This window comes from Pungitius pungitius, chromosome 9 (genome assembly GCF_949316345.1).
Source record: "Pungitius pungitius chromosome 9, fPunPun2.1, whole genome shotgun sequence".
Taxonomy (NCBI): Eukaryota; Metazoa; Chordata; class Actinopteri; order Perciformes; family Gasterosteidae; genus Pungitius; species Pungitius pungitius.
Genome location: NC_084908.1, coordinates 11,815,765 through 11,833,258, shown reverse-complemented (window position 1 = coordinate 11,833,258; position 17,494 = coordinate 11,815,765). Strand labels below are relative to the sequence as shown.

Sequence of the window (17,494 nt, the reverse complement as noted above, 5' to 3'; positions counted from 1 at the left end):
AGGACTACACTGTAGCGTATTTGATTTGATTTAAGAGGATAGCTGCACCTTTTCTTCAAAGTGTAATTTCTTCAGAAGTGCAACTCTTGTATGTTCTCAAATGGCTTGAAATTGATGTGGACAATCCGTGCCGGCACCACCTTGTCGGCTCCGCAATATTCATATGAAGTGCCATACAAGAAATCTTCCCAAAACACCGAAAAAACGCAATGTACAGGTAGATATCTGTTCATATTCTTTATGTTCAGGTGCTGCTGGATGTTTTCCCACTTGTTGATGGAGACGCAACAAAAAACCCAGATGACACTGACCACTGCAGGTTGCCACTGAACTTTACTACACTACGCATTCCAACAGTAAGCTCAAAGTCATTGCAATCATCTGAACTGAAGACGCAAGAAAATTGACTCTGCTCTATGTTTAGTTTCTCGTTGGCCGTCTGCGAAAGATCATGCAAGTTCATCCTGCTGATCAATGTCAACAAAGGGGTGTCACTACGTCATGACCGCCAACACACAGGCTCTGAAACCGCATCAGATGGTTTGTGGTGGTCACAGTCGTTAAGTCCGACAAGGCAGCCGCGAGCCTTACTGTGGGACTGTCCAGGGACAACCCCAAAGAGGGAGACGTGTTAGGACGGCGCTTCATGTAGTTTCATGTGATTGGAGGATGTGGACATACCTACTGTATTAGGAAGGAAGGGAGGGGACGAGTTGGGGTAACAGCTCAAGGATGTGACCCGGGAAGGACACTAGGATGAAGAAGGTCATCACCACTATGATTTCCAGGGTCAGGTCAATCCAATTTTGTCCCCGAGACGCAATCATGTTTACTTTGGGCAAAAAAATAGTACAGAAATGTCTTTTTGGTCAATGAAAACTAGTTCGTTTTTATTCATTTACTTACAATGCATTTTTGAAAAGATCTGACCTGTTAAAGACTGTACAATTAAAACATTCAATATGTATATATGATTGCATAAGATAAACATGTACCTTGAGACAGATTGTTGATACATTTTTAACCAAATAGGAAAACAGAACATAATGTTTATAGATATGTATAGCGCACACCAGAAATCCACCGTTAGTGTTATTGAATATGTACTGAAAAGCTATTTGACACTAAAAATCACAGCATCTGATATCATTTGACTAGCTAGCACTAGCTGAATATCATGGAAAAAGTAATTTCTAATGATTAAGTTTATACAATATTATGTCTCTTTTGCTATTCACACTACATTATTATCCCACAATCGCACGGTTGAATTAAAGTTTGAATTTAAGTTATTAAAAAGTTCCACCAAACTCCAAATGTAAGTCAGGTAATATAGTAAACTGCATATATAGAGGTTAAATCCCCAAATAACACAACAAATACATTTTTGGAAAGACTTGCTGGTTTGGGATTTTCATTTCAAATATATTCAAGTTTAATTTTACCTCTAAAGAAAAGCTTTGGTTAAACAATCCCCTAAAGGAGTCTTCATTTTTAATCTTTCATCAAGTTAAATACATTCATACAACAGTAGCATATTAAAGGGATTTGGTGGAAGTAAAAGAAAACAGGAAACTACAAACACCAATAAGTCTTGGTACATCAAGAAGAATTACAAGAACATTAACAGTGTGCAGTCTGGTCCATGTTGTGTTTAGTGCAGCTGAGTGAGGTTTGGTGAAAAGTCAGCGAGACATCATCCGCACAAACTCTGTGGAAAGAAAAGATGTGTCGTCAATACTTTTACTTCCTTCCATATCCTGAGCGCCCACTGATTACCTTGATTGAAATGCCACTCAGTTACATCACTCACTCACCTTCAAAGTCCACCTCTCCGTCCCCATTGAGATCAACGTCTCGCAGGACCTCGTCCATCTCACGGTGGTTCAGCTGCTGCCCCATTAGCTTCTTCATGGCTTCCCTCAGCTCTCCAAGGCTGATTTGACCATCTCCATCAGAGTCAAACTGGGGAACAATCATAGGGTTTGCATCAGGAGTTTAAAGTTGGCGTTATCCGGTGATTTATTCGGCTGTTAGTTAATACGTGATGCTGCGTACCTCTTTGAAGGCATCCCTCAGCTCCTTGACTCCGATCATGTCTGCGGTCTCAGCGAGCATTTTAGGACCCATCAGATCAACAAAGTCCTCAAAATCCACTCTGCCGCCACCTGAATGAGAAGAAAATAAGTAAACACAGGAAACAGTGTTAGATGATTGTTATGTTTCTTGTGAAAATGAATGACCAGATTGATAGGTCAGCGATTGCAGATCACTTACAGATCTGCTGGCTGAGTTCTATCAATTCCATTTCCGTCGGCATGTATCCCATAGTCCTCATGCACTCGCCCAGGTCCTTGCAGCTGATGAAGCCATCCTTGTCTTTGTCAAACTCCCTGAAGGCCTCGCGCAGCTCTGCAGGAACGATTAGTGAAAAACAGTAAATCAATGTAAGAAAGACAAAGGTATTGCAGTTTTAAGTGCATCAAAATTGTTCTCATCACTGGATACCATGTGGCTAAACTATTAATTACAATATCCTTCAAATGTATGAGACCTTCATAACAGCTGCTAAAAGTTTAGTAATACAGTAATAGTCAAAGGTTTGGACGACTTTCTCATTGAATTGAATGAGAAAATGTGTCTTTTGACTGGCATTGTATATTACTCATTACATTGACAGGCCTCACCCGCCTCCACCAATGAACTCCTAGAACAATGGGTGCCTGCAGGTATTTATATAGATCAGTAAAGATGTGAAAGTCAGTGGCCACGCCCCCTGGGAGTGGTCTCCTGGTGAGTTCAATGTAACTCGGATTTCAAATTCCCCTTAGTCAATATCGGTTGTGGCGCTATCAAGTATTACATGAATGCACTTCAGTTGAATACATTCATAGCTGTACATTGGTATTATTCTATTGATTACACTTTCAAAATGACAGTGGTTTTACACGATTCTCGTTTCTTTATTAATTACATGTTTTCAGAATCATAGTTATATTCTGGTGTACATTAAATGCATTCTATTAATTATTAATTTATGAACTGGGTTGTCAGTTTATTTCTAACAATCCACATGATCTAGATACTTTGTTTAACCTGTTTGAATAGACCAGTGTTTTAAAAGATTCTAAAAAAAATTGATTTATTATGTCGTTTTTCATTGTACAGAGTTTCGACATAAACAAATACAAATTTTAAACGATTTATTCTGTAGTCACATTCCTTTAAATACAAAGTCCCAGTTAAACAGTGCTTCAATTGTCCATATAAATCTTTCTCCTTGAATACTAATCCTATAAAAATCTGGTCTTGTTTGCATACTGACATTGAATTATTTGAAATCTGACTTTTAGAATAAAACAAAAGATTTTCTGAGGTTTGGAAGGAAGGAAGTGGTTCAGAAAAAAAGACAAAGGACGGATGATGAGGGAGTGAGAAAAATAGTGAAGATTTTAGATTGAGGTTTATAACATCTCTGTACCCTCCATCTCCTCTGGTCGTAGATCTCTGTCCTGCAGTGGTGCAGATAGAAGACAGGAAAGAAATACAGACAGTCAGGTACAAACATACACTTTCAATCTCACACGCCTCGTACGGTTCCTCGTATAAACATTTGCAAAACATGCCTGAAATTAATTACGGAGCACCAGCTTGTTGTGTTTTTATGTGTGAAGTACTTTTGTTCCCTGTTCAAATGCCTGAGCAGAGATCCTATTGCTGGATTATTTGTGTTTTTTTTTATCTTAGTGACCCAAGTAACCTTTTTAGTTGATCTGCTAAGCACGTGTCCAATCTCTGGCGGAGAAGCTTAGAAGGTCTGCTTTTCATATGCTCGTGAAAAACTCAGAAACATGCCAAAATTAGGCCTGCGCGACTGTATGCACAAATACGTGCAACAAAGCTGATCAAATGGTACCTGCCAAATGGTTCTCAGATAGATGAAATTATCATTTGTAATTAGCCTGTTGTGGCATGGACAAAAGGTAATTCCAGGATACGTTCAGCAGCAGGAATAATACAGGCCTGGATTAGAGGGTGCAGGGAGAACAGTGGCTGAGAGATTACAGCTGTAAATTGTATTACAAATCACAGAGGCTTAATGGTTTTTCAATTCCCTATTCACGATTTTTTCATTTGCATCTGCACTGCTATTCGTCAGGGACTTGATTAACCAACATTAACAAGTCTGCAGAGATTGAACCTGCATAAAAAACACCACGTACCAATTATTATTTTTTGCTAAAATGACTGGTAGGCAAATGTTTTCCTTGTTATTCGCATGTTTTGTAGTTTTCGGCTTTATTCCCAAGCCACTAATACCACTCAGTGCTTAAGAAAATGACCCAAATGTTAAGGTTTGTCAAATAAAACATTATGGCATTACACTGCTGGTTTACTTTTGCCTGTGTGTAATACATTTCTTTGCCAATGTCTGCACGGCTAAATATTTTACTTTAAATGATGCTTTGTGAAGCTGTAAAAAATATACATCAGTGAATAAATTCAATCTGCTAATATGTTAATATGACAGTGTTCACCTGCTCACCTGATTAAATTAGACCATTTTAGGTGTTGGTTATAGGTAGATGTATAGATGTTTTTGCATTTTAGAATGCCAACAATTGCTAATGAGCACTAATCATAAACTATAGGTGAATTTCATTTGCTTTTGCAGGTATCATAAATGAGTATATTGGACAAATATTAACTCCCTTTTTTTGCTCTACTAACATCTGACCAATTTACTGTAAAATGCTCCGCAAATGAGTCAGACTAGGCCTGTGAATATAACAATTACTTAAAAGACGCTGCAATACTCGATAGAGCTGCGATGGAGCTAACGTGGAGCTGAGGGGAAATGCGCAGTCAGGTGGTAATTCCCTGTGCGTGTGTCATGAGCGATCCCTCTCACGCTATATCATTGGGTCCGTTCAAGATGGTGAATCTCTGTGGCTGTTGACAACAATATTGTCAGTGGTCTCTGGACTGTTAGCATTGAATCATATTTATCCATTCACCAAAGCCACACAAAGGTCAACTACAAAATACAGTAGAATAATTAAGTCTCATGATTGATGTCATTCATCATAAAAATGTATATTTATCCTTTGTACTAAGTCAGTATTGATGGTTTTTTTTCTTGACACTTGAGCCCAAGGTCATCCAAAACTTCACGTCTGGTGCTTAAAATTCAAGAAGCAGCTTCCATCATAGACCTCCATCCTAATGGCTCTTTTCACTAAACAGTTAAAAAAACTAAAGCTTTCTATCCTTATAATGCAAGATTATTTCTATTGTTCCACTCCTCAATAAACACTATATTACGCAACATCATCATCCAGCACAAACATATAACCTCTTAAACTCTACAGATGATGTGCTGTGTTGTCGTATGGGATTGATGAGGGTCGACACTCACAGGTGGGGATTATCATTGGTGAAGAGAGTATGGAAAGGACGTGATGATGCCGCGGTGGACTGACGGATGACCACTACTTCACCACTGTCAAAATGGATGGGTAGAGATATTCATGACAGAATTTGGCTTTTGTAATTCTGTGCTGTGTTTGTAGGTATGTGCGTATGTGTGTGTGTGTGTGTGAGAATGTCATACATACAAGCTGGCTCTGTGCAAAGCCTCGTCTGAGGAAGATGCAAGCAGGCCCCACTAAGTTGTGCAGCATGTTGCAGTTCTTAACCAGGGCGCACAGGGGCTCATCAAAGTCCTGCTCGCTGCCTCCCTCCTCCTCGTCATCCGTGTCCACCTCACCTGCAGCGCCAAGGCCCCCCAACATGGCGGCAGCTAACGGGGTGCCGCTTTGTTCTATTGGCAACTCTCCCTTCGAGGAGAGGAAGGAACTAAATTAGAACCATTTCTACTCCATTGCAACAAAACTGGCCAATTCAAACTTACAAGTTTGTACATCAGCTACAAGTCAAAAACTATTTTATATACTATTTAAAAATATGCTTATTTTATACTTTGGTGTGACATAGTCACGTGTAGCATAAGCATTATCTTACATATCTATCAGTTCCAACACGTTTCAGGAATCGGTTTCGCTCATCTTAAAGTAATTAAATGGCACCTTACCTTCATCCTTTTACTGTTCTTTTTAGAAGCCTTGTTTATGTTTCCCATCTCCCTGCCCTCTTGTTCCCGTTGTCCCTCTTCCTCTCGCAAAACTTCTTCCCTGTTTCTCTTCCTTTTTCTCTCTCTTTGATCAATTCTCAAATAAAAGTCCAAAATCCATACTCAATCCAGTGCATTCCACGTGGCAAAGTCTTTCACACCCAGAGAGGCAGAGGCGAGTGTTTCCGCTCGCACCACTGCTCCTACAAGCGAAGAAGGATCCCTGTCAGTGCACGTGTTGCAATCCAGGATCCTATCGTGAGAGCGAGAGGCGAAGCAGGTACATGATTTTGCATTAAATCCCAGGCTCAACTATGTTGATGGATGCTGTCATGATGAGCTCTAAGAGGTGTAGTGTGATATTATGGAATAGCAGCAGGGTGCTGGAGAGCGGAAGGGTGGGGTGAGAGAGCTGGGTCATATCTGGGCTGAAACAACCTCCCGCTGCCAGATTTTGGCTCTGATTGCATGAATCGACCACGTTCTCCCTCCCTTTCTATCTCTCTCTGCCTCTCTCTCACACACAAACACACTTTCCCCCATCTATCTACCCGTTAGCCCTGCTCACCAAGGGTGATCTCTTGAATTTGGCCCAACTTAATCTAATCCATGCCACCCAACTTCCTCTCTCCGTCCACCAAACATCGTGCTTGTGGTCTCAAAATGACTAGTTTGGAAGAGAGAGAGAGAAAGAAAGAGAGAGAGAGAGAGAGAAAGAGAGAGAGACATAAAGGGGGAGGGGATGATAGAATTATGGATGGAGAGTTGGCTGCCCATTTAATCTCTGGCATTTTAGATTAGAGTGAAAGAGTTATGTTTGACAGGCGATGGGAGTTCATGCTCGAAGTGGGGGGGGGCTGAGAAATATTTTTACTGCTATTGAGTACAAAACGGATCAATGCACTACCACTTCAGTTCAGCAACATGAAAACAAACACGTCGTGAGATTAACCTCATACAATGCCTATAACAAGTTTTCACTTTTTTACTTTTGTTGCCAATATAGAAAACAATTAATTTCATATATATATAGTGTTAAATAAGTGTTTACATAAATATTCATCCCCTTTGAAGCTCGTAGTGTCACAGATAGTGAAATAGATATCACTTGACTGCAGTTGTGGGTCAAGTGATTGTAGTATATAAACATATACCGGGGGTCCAGTCTCTGGTTTATCAGTATTCCTGCCACAAATGCAACATAAAGACTTAAGAAAACTCCAAGTGTGATAGTAAAGCTGCTGACGCCCGATCTCCAAGCAATCTGACAGCTGGAGCTGTTTTGCAAGAATGCTGAAATATTACAGTATACTTTAACATTCAACTTTTCCATTATTTTTGGCAAATTCTTGCCAGAACCCCAGATTATATTGAGGGTGATTTCACGTATAAAAGCGACAAAAGGTGAAACAACCAAGTACTTTTCATAGGCATTGTATTTAGGACGCAGGCAATTACGTCCCACTCCGTCCCACCCCGCTGCCAGCCGACATTCAGTCAGCATCTGTAGCTGAAAGCCAAAATATAAAATTTGTTTATCCCAGACCGGGCCACCTGTTTGGCAGATCAGCAAACTTTGAGTTTCTTCGTTTTAAAGAGGTTGGACCCATTGCTGCCACTGACCACCAGGGGCGCTTTTCTTGTGGCTCCCTGGAGTTGCCACAGCCTCAAGCAGAGGGTTCGCCACCAGAGCTGCGCTCTCGTCTTCTAGCGTAGATGGTACCATAGAAGACACAGAATGAAAAAATAATGATTTATTGATAATAAATAATAGATAAACTCGGGTATCTTTTGGTAAAGAATTATATTTAAAATAGTTCTACCTTTCAGCAACTCTAAAGTATGGTAAAATATTAAATTCTATTACATTTTGTTATTTTAAAATTTTACCTATACTTTTTTTATATTTCAGTGTGCCTTCCCATAACTTTTATATCCCTGACTGATCAGTTATCATTAAATTCCCAAACTGAAGAAGTACAACTGAATCCTTCGTTAAATATTTCTTATCTTAAAGTTCAATAAAATTTGAATGCAAGGCATGTTTTTATTGTAATCACTTCACCACGCTTTGATACTCGTGAGCTCAGGATGTGTTACTTTGTGACTCTAATACACATTTGTGTGCTGGTCACGTGGTGCTGTATGTGTGCCACAGATTAGTAGCAGTAAGTGTAAAGCCAGTGCTGAGCGCCTGCAGCCTTAATCCTTTGGTCAATTTTGGGGAACTAACACATTTTTGATATCTTTCTATTTCTTCATGCCTTTCTATGTCCCTGTTCCTCTGTTTTAGTGATATTTAATTCTTTATAATTCCCTAAATATTACTACTTCTTCATTTCTTTAAAAACTGCTGTCAGCTTTTTAGTGAAAAAAATCTTTTTTTCTTCTGCTTTCAAAGATAACTGGGCAAGTACACACTATAAACCAAATGTGACCTCTACACACTTTTTCAATTTATTGATGAGAAGCTTTCAAAACATTATGCTGTTTTGGTATCACCAGCAGAGTGCAGCAAAGCTCAGGTTGCTTTTACAGCAAATATGAATTTGTGCTCAACTGTAAGACCTATCGACCACCGCTAGATGTCAGCCTGCTGCTACCCATTTTAGGACATTTAAACATTTCCTGTTTTTGGATAGGTCACTCGAAAGACATGTAGCCAACAGGAGGGTAAGGGACAGTAATGACATGTTGGATGGTCAAACCTCATTTCATGGACGGATGGCACAATAGCTGAATCTCTATCCCCTTCACAGACGCGATTCTCCAGCTAAGCCTGCAGTGTAACCTTTCTACGGTCTTGGATAAATAAATAAATACACTGACAAAAATTGATTAAGTAGAGAGCATGAAGATTGATGAGATGCTTTGTAACAAAGGCTTCAGATCCACAGTGTTCTGGTTATATAATCGCATGTGCTTAGCCTACTGATCCAGCTGGACATCCACCAGATTAGCAAATGGAAGCTTCAGTCCTGTAATGTTTTTTTGATTACTGCATTGTTTCCCACCATATGTTACACGGGAATGGCTGGAAACTTTTCGATTCATTTAATTGAAGTCTCCTTTCCCAAATAAAAAGGGAAAACAAATAGTAGTCTGCATCTAAGATGAAGAAACAAAATGAAAAAGCAACAACAATCCACCTTAATCAACAAAGCTTTTCAGCTATGAAACCCAAAACACAGCAGCTGGGTGAGAATGTATGCTCTAAACCCCGACAATATACCACATGCCTGAAAGACAAGGATAAACATCATGATGGAACCACACCAACGTCAGGATTTTGCATTTAAGGCAATGCTAACAGCTTTGGTGTTGATCACTTCAAACATTTTGGCTGAGATGCTTTAAATCCAAGAGTATTTGCACTCGTATACATGCATGTTGACAGTTATTGCAAATGCATTTATCAGTTCAAATAATGGCATTTAGGGTTCGGCCATTAATGAAAATATTCAGATACTCTCTTCAACCAACCAAACTCAAGATGAATGTGGGCAACTAGACATCATGAGATTACGGCTACAAACAAGTTACAGCCTGCGCAGATTTGGAAGAAAAAAACAAGACATTGCATTCAACTATATTGCAAGGGCTGTAAATCAGTTGAAATTAGGTCAACAGGGTAGCCTTCAACGCAAACTACGCAGAAGCTCTCTTCCACTAAACAATGACAGCTGCTGCGAAGTGGCTCCGAACAAGTTTCAGCCTGCACACATAATACTTTGCAACCAACTGTTGACTTGTGGCATACACCACAACATATTTACCATGATCCCAGTGCCTTATTGACGGGTAATAATCCTACATATGTGCCGTATACTGAGGATGTTTGACATCAGACATATAACGTGCTCATCCCTTCGTACAGTTCTTGTCCGTAAACTTTGCACCGTACACGCACATTGAACGTTGGCGTCTTACCTTGAATGTGTGCTGATCTTTCTGGCAAATTCAAGAAAACAGTCGATCTGCTTAAACGTCTATGAGTTGCACAAATAAGATGAGGCGAATCGAGCTGAGCCATGCTGAGTTAATATGGGTTTGAGTTGCGACACTGAAAAATATAGACTTCAACTACTTGCCACATTTAGGAAACACAATTTTCAACTTTTCACAAAATATCTGAGAAGTTCTAATTCTAATATTAATTAGGTCACAAGACGTAGAAGTCCAATGAATGCTACAAGTGCTGTGTTTTGTGTCATGTTTTATGAGTAATTGTTTGTTAATATGTGAATGTCAATTATATGTCAAGTTGTCAAACCAAAATCTATGAATACACCATTAGTCCAACCATTTAAAAAGGGGAACATGGCAAAATGAAGGGAGAAGAAGGGGGAATAAAGAATGAGAAAGATGAATATTGTAAATGTTAAAAATATATTATTACTTCATGAAACTTTTATTTGTCCTGAATTTAGACAGAATAGTTCATTAAATAAACAAGCAATGGGGCAGTCATCAGACAATCTCTAATTAAACCGCACTTCATATCACAGACTGCAACCACATATGGTTGTCTCGATTGTCCCACATTCCCTAATCTCATTCTCGCCCACTTACATATCCCCAAAAGGAGGATAATGGCTCTTGCAGCCGTCCAAATTTTGGTTTATGCATTTAACTGTGACCTAAAAGTTCCAAGAGGTCCTAAGGATTAGAGATTCTCTGCAAAAATAGGATGAAGGGATAAAGAAACCGCTGCAACGTTGTTACTGCATGTTGTTCATCTCCATCCAGGAGTATAGGAATCAAAGGTTGCCGCTAAAAGTGCCACCGAGGCATTGGTTCAGCTGACCTGCTTTTAATTCTGTCTACTAAAATGAACATGTATTTTGATTCCATGGCACTATACAGAAAATTAACAATAGAGTTCTCTGACTTGATGGGTTTTTTTAAACGGTACCAAGAAGACATTTTCTGAAAAAAGAACTCGATCATTTTTCTATTGTTTGTCATCGATGTAAATCCTCATCCTTTTGAATTGTAAAATCGCAGTTCATGAATTCAAAGATTCAATGAGAGATCTGGAAATCCGCCAACAGTATATGTCACAAACTCTTTGATGTGAATTTTGTGGAAAAGAAAACAATACCTTTTTTCTATTTCAGTGGACAAGAAACTTAATTAAATGGATGAATATCAGTACATTCTACTCTACCACATAATTGTGCCTCAATGGAAAATTGCCAAACATTCATCTGCACAGTAAATATTTCAAAACCTCAGTAAAAGAATATGAAACATCTTTTCCCTGTGGTATTGCTGAGAAAATCAAATCCAGCATAAAACATTACAACTTTAGTCAAGGTTCAGTAAAGGAATTCATTATAAAGAACAACTACTACGAGTTCTAGTGTAAATTGAATTAATTAAAGTTCAAGGTCTTTTTTTAACTTTTTTAAACATTGTGAAAGATTATAAGGCTGCATTCAGACACCAGGTAACACTATGAGGACTCTATAAAGAATGCACGGTTGCCTAATCCCATCATGCTTCAATGTGTAATTCTGAAGTTCATGTACAAACATATTTGGTTTTTCACATGAAGAATGCCATAAACTACTTTGTTCAGCTATCTCTTAAATGCCTTGTTTATCCTGCTGCTACCTGCTAGTGCTGTGTATTTATCACTTTAATATTACAGTGAACATAATGTCATTGGTGAAAACAGTGAGTAATTATGGATTCATGATCATGTGGTACAGAAGGCTCAAAGGATGCTTTTCTTCAACACACATTTGGGTAAAACGGTTGAGCGGAGAAATGGGAGAGACATTTTAATCTGTTCATACACATTGTCACATCTTCAGCTCATTCAACCACCACAGTGGACAAATGCAAGTAACATGCATATGTTTGACTAAAATGTTATGAAGACATCCATTGGCCAGGTGTGTGTGACTGAAATGACAGAACAAAGCAAGTACACAATCACACACAGGTGAGAAAGAGTAGGACTCATTGTGAACCGAATGGATGAATGAGTGAAGGAGAGAAGATGGATCTGGATACATTATGTATTATGTTTCAGAGTTAACACTAACCCGTTTGTTCATTTCATAAATGCATCGACTCCCATTCACTTGCCCTATAAATTTTATTGTAATGTTTGATTTCAATTGAAAATAAAAAATATGTACTCTCAAAATGTTGAACTATCTCTGATATGAATATTCAGTTTGCCTGCTCAGTAGTAACTGACAAATACAATGACTCATAAACCATGTATTTGTATGTATTATAAAACCAAGAATTTTAAAGAAATCAAACAGACAAATTAAAGTTCTGTAAAACATGGATTAGCATGCTGTCATGAGTCATAAATTGAATCTCTCCCTGACTGACTGAGCCGTTATTTACAGTGTGATGTGCTGTATCTGTCAAACACATTCATGCTTGTCAGCAGAAATAATCTTGTGCCTCGAGTGTGAGTGATGTTGTGTGAGTGATGTGTCTCATTCATTTAAGCTGTAATCTCCCTGCAATCATTCTACTCTCTCTTTCCTTGTGACATCCAGGCATCGTTCATCCACCCCTTCCTTCTTTTCAGTTTCTCATTATTTGCTCCATCTGTTGCCCAGTGAATGTAAGTCTCATCTGAGAAATGAGAACTATACGGGGTATGAAAACAAAAGCAGAAGAGCAGAGCTCTCTTTAGGGTTGATTCCTTTATTGCGATTGTAAATAATTGTGGACTTGTTCACTAAGCTCCGCGCCCTCTTTTGCTTTGTGCTTGAGAGCTGCTCGTTGCTCTGAAGGTCCAGAACTCTGAGCACCCGCTGCTCTGAAATGACACACTGTCACTGATCTGTGACTGTGACTCACACATTAACACGTTTAACACGTAACAATTTTACATATGATGTATGGATAAAAGCGGGAATCCCCATTTATGGCTTGGTGTGACTCCTACTGGAAGTTTTGTTTTCATTTTCACTATTATTCAACTTTAAAAGTGTGTAAAAGTAAAAGTAAAAGCAAAAGTGGAAATTGGTTTTGAGAATAATGGACCCTCACACTAATAGAATGTCACATTCTGCTCTTATACACGATATATGCATTTATGCTCAATTTCTGTGTATTTTAAAAAAAAACAATGTATCCTGGACTGAAGACAAAAGTAGACAAAAAAACAGAGTTACAACTTCACAACTTTGGCTGTTCGATGTGTTCAGCTTTAGCTTGAGTTAGGTGTGGCTAAGTGAGACACATGAATCCCCTATCAAAATTTGTATACATTTTTAAACTAATTTTCAAAATATATTTTGAACATATATAAAATTACTGTCTATGTGTTGCTGGTTAGATCAGCCAAATCTGGACTTAACTCCAAATGTTCCTGCCTTACCAAACAAAAACCGTCCATCCATAAGGACAATTATTTGAGAACATGTTACTATTAGAAAAGAAAAAGGAGAACAGTTCATTAACATTAAATGTTATGTAGTTTGTATGTATTTATTCATCTCTTAAAAATGTCCAAATCTGTCTAACATACCCCCATCCTCTTGCTGTGTCAGTCGAACACATATGAGACACCTGGAGTACCAGTAGTCTCCAGTAGGGTGTCTTACCTGTCCGAAGACCGAGTCGACGATGGGTCGCAGCTTTCTCCTGTCTCCCTCCTGGAGCCACACATCATCGGGGTCTCCCACCGGGGATGATAGACTCAAAGTCTTAGCTTTCGGCCTTGGATTCCTCTTTATGCTAGCTGAACTCCATCGCCTTAATGATTCAATCTTCTTCTTTATGGAACCCTGGAGAAGGATGAACAAAATGGTGTGAATAGAATATTATGACTCAACTAAATATGAAATATTTTTAAATCACATTAAGATTCAATTCCTGGAAAGGATGGCACTACACTACTAGCTCACTAGTTAAAATCACATGCACACAATGTATATTTTGTATAAATGAATAAAGTAAATACGGTGTCCATGCCATCCAGGCCTCAGACAGCAGAGTATGTCATGTTGGGTTTGTCATGGCACTAGAAGCAGGATCTAGGAAGCTGCAAAGGTTAATGTTGGCGTGTACATCCACTGACCTTCTTAACTAACTTCCCCTCTGACACCTCCACAGATGATATGCTTTTTGCTTCAGTCATCTTTGCAGCCCAGCACGCACAAACAGGGACGATGTCCTCTTTCTCTCTGCCTCTTCCGGTCACTCTTGTCCACTCGTCCTCTTTAGCTGTCCCTAGAGCATCTGATGCTGGTTGATAATCTGAGGCGTATCTTTCCCATGTTGCTCCTCCTCTCATCCCTCCCCCTGTATCTGAATAATCACTCACTTTTTCATCCGACAGCTTCCATTCATCCCTTCTCTTGGTTTCTCTCCCTGTAAATATACCTAAAAGATGCTTGTCCATTCAGCTTTAAGCACAAAGAGCCAATGTCTGTCTGTTGATCCGGGGTGTTCATTAGCACGATCATTTATGTATTCCTGCATTTGGGTGATTTAAAATTTGAAAGTATTTCAGTTACACAAATCTTGTTTTTTTGAGCTTGCCACAATTTTCTTTCCATGTATGCAACATCTCTGATTATCACATATTTATCTGATCTTGTCGCTTTCAACACCAATGTATGCCGCAACAGTTTTGGTTGAATTTTTTAAGGAGACCCGGAATGCAGATTAAAACTATTTCCTACACTGCTCCCATTTAGCTGCAAGCTTGGCTTGATCATTTTGGGGGAGTGGCTTTGAAGGGAGACCTGAAGGGAAAGGGCTTTCAGTGTGATCCCACAACTGAGTCCCAAACAGGAGATAAACAGCAGAGAGAAGAGCTCAGCAGAGCAAGAGCTGACAAGTAGATGAAATAGAATGCCAATAGCGTTTTACAAGACCGAACCTGTGTACTTAATTGTCAATAATTAATGACCGACTAAGCAATGATCATTCTTGTACATCAAAAATGAATCATTGAGAATGTGTTGCTTGTTTGTGAAGACCTTGTTTCCAGATAAAAGTATCCCACAGACTCACACTTTTACAGAATGGCTTGGGATCGAACTCTCCTGGTTGAATCATCAGCATAATAAAAATGATGCTGGAATCAATCTATTCACCTAAAGATAAAAGCCTGTGAAGTTTTCCACATATATATGAATATATATATTATAATAATTATTTTATTGTGGGTTAATGTGTTTTTTTTATAAAGTTCGTTGCTCACTGTCTCTGAAGACACTCAAAGGCAAATCCTGGGTCACAGGAGGGGGGGTTTGATCAGCGTTGGCTTGGAAAGGGCGTCCTTGTGGGATGTCCTCAAGACTTAACCATCAATTTCCTTGACAATAAGTTGTCAAACATCACTAGATCAAATTCAGCCAAGCTATTATTTAATTACATGGGCATTCATGAATCAATGCGATGGAAAGACCCCAGTTGTGCAACAGTACCTTAAATAACAATTATATCTGTTGTTGATGTGTGTTGCAATTTCTGATGCAATGAATCACAAGGAAGGTCATAGTTTCAAAAGATTCCCAAGACTCAAAATTTAAATTAAAAACCAAGTTCCCTCCCACCTCCTTGCAAAAGTACAAGCTGCAGCATGCCAGTGCAACTATATAGTCAGACAAAAAGGAACCCCCTCAGTCTGAAGAATTTAGTTTTAGACTTGAGAGCAAATGAAATCCTGCCTTTGCGTTGGTGCCCAAGGGTAAGTGAATTACTAACATTAAAAGAAATCTGTTGATTTTGCTTAATTTACTTGTCGTTACAGTGTGTTTATAATATATAGGGTTTTCCTTGGCATTATTTACCTACAATTTGAAGAAAAGACAAGTATCACATTCTGATCAGTTCCGCACAGATTATGAGCTAAACATTTTAAGAGTCTAGAGTCTGCATTTCTTCTTATTAATAGTATTTATCTCTTTGGTTGAATAAGTTGGAAAATTATTAATGTTCAATATGCATACATATAATATGCATACATGCATACATATAAGCACTTACAATAAATATCTATCTACAGATAGATAGATATTTATTGTAAGTGCTTATATGTATCTACAATTTTGAGTTATTTAAAGGGAATTAGTAATATTAATAGATTACTAATTCCCTTTAATTGACTCAAAATTGGGGCATTTTAACTAACTCATCTAGTTAAAGAGGAAAGCTAGAATTATTTATGACTATGTGGCCAAATTTTATTTACATCTTAACTGAACTTAATAGAGTGATTCTGTCTTTTATTTTGTGAGAGCATTTTGCAAGCTAGAATAGAATTAAGGCGAGGGAACAAAAGAAAAGGCCCTTACACTAACCTCCCTTCAATCCTCATCCTCTTAAATCCCCTCATTTTAAACAGATACCTGTCTGAAATCATATTATTTAATACCACTGATTGTAAAACTGTTTGTAGGATGCATGTGGTGACACTTTTTTTCTTAAATTCTTCCCTCCTTCTCCTTGTCTTTCCCCTTCCTTTTTCTTTTTATAATTTGAGCTCAATCGGCCAACTTTATATGAAGCGAGAAATTAATAATTTTAACTGAATGGCTGAGAGAAAAGTGGAGCTTTCCATGTCAGTCCGGTCCGTTTAATCCTGCTCTGTCTTTATGTTCTGGATCTTCTCTCTCTAATATTCTCTCTAAATTACAGCTACCTCTATGGTAATCCGCTTCAGTGGCCTACATTTCACCGGCAGGTGTGTGCAGGGTTGGTTCCAATTGTGTGTGATAGAACAAACGTGACAAAATTGAGACACTCAATCAATACTTAAATTATAAATGATAAAATCCAGTAAAAAAGTTGTTCAGATGTTCAAGATTTAAAATTCACCTGGATTACACGAACGCCACAACACAAAATACAAAAACCACATCACAACCACAAATGCCACAACACAACACGAACGCCGCAACACGAAAATACAAAAGCCACATCACAACCGCAAATGCCACAACACAACACGAACGCCGCAACGCAACACGAACGCCGCAACACGAAAATACAAAAGACACATCACAACCGCAAATGCCACAACACAACACGAACGCCGCAACGCAACACGAACGCCGCAACGCAACACGAACGCCGCAACGCAACACGAACGCCGCAACACCAAAATACAAAAGACACATCACAACCGCAAATGCCACAACACAACACGAACGCCGCAACGCAACACGAACGCTGCAACACAACACGAAAGCAAAAACGGAAGTAGCTGCCCACGGGAGCGAGCGTATTTTGGAGGAACGCCCACGGGAGCGAGCGTATTTTGGAGGAACGGAGCTGGAGGATGCCAGATCGTTTAAGAAGTAAGTGAAACATGATTCCTTGCGGCTACAGTTAAAGTTTAACTAACGTTAGCTAAAAGATGCGTGG

The 17,494-nt window shown here is 38.9% G+C and overlaps 2 protein-coding genes across 5 annotated transcripts in view; one reads left to right on the top strand and one right to left on the bottom strand.

Moving 5' to 3' along the window:
• Window positions 1–878: 878 nt before the first annotated feature.
• Window positions 879–17,494, bottom strand: part of LOC119218492 (calcium-binding protein 2) — a 21,614-nt gene continuing 4,998 nt past the window's right edge. Inside the window, exons 1-8 of one of the 4 annotated variants that reach the window (XM_037472982.2) lie at window positions 14,196–16,143; window positions 13,720–13,902; window positions 5,619–5,840; window positions 3,482–3,512; window positions 2,278–2,412; window positions 2,059–2,168; window positions 1,818–1,965; window positions 879–1,711 (exon numbers count right to left, since the gene is read on the bottom strand). In XM_037472982.2, the coding sequence (XP_037328879.1) occupies window positions 1,686–1,711; window positions 1,818–1,965; window positions 2,059–2,168; window positions 2,278–2,412; window positions 3,482–3,512; window positions 5,619–5,840; window positions 13,720–13,902; window positions 14,196–14,519 (1,179 nt within the window). In that variant the 5' untranslated portion in view covers window positions 14,520–16,143 and the 3' untranslated portion in view covers window positions 879–1,685. Of the gene's footprint in view, window positions 1,712–1,817; window positions 1,966–2,058; window positions 2,169–2,277; window positions 2,413–3,481; window positions 3,513–5,618; window positions 5,841–6,094; window positions 12,047–13,719; window positions 13,903–14,195; window positions 16,144–17,494 lie in introns of those variants that run through there. The other 3 variants (XM_037472981.2, XM_037472980.2, XM_062564597.1) reach the window with 3 other exon arrangements.
• Window positions 15,733–17,494, top strand: part of vwa11 (von Willebrand factor A domain containing 11) — a 15,768-nt gene continuing 14,006 nt past the window's right edge. The window contains exon 1 of the mRNA XM_037472979.2: window positions 15,733–15,815. Within this exon, the coding sequence (XP_037328876.2) occupies window positions 15,784–15,815 (32 nt within the window). The 5' untranslated portion in view covers window positions 15,733–15,783. The remainder of the gene's footprint in view (window positions 15,816–17,494) is intronic.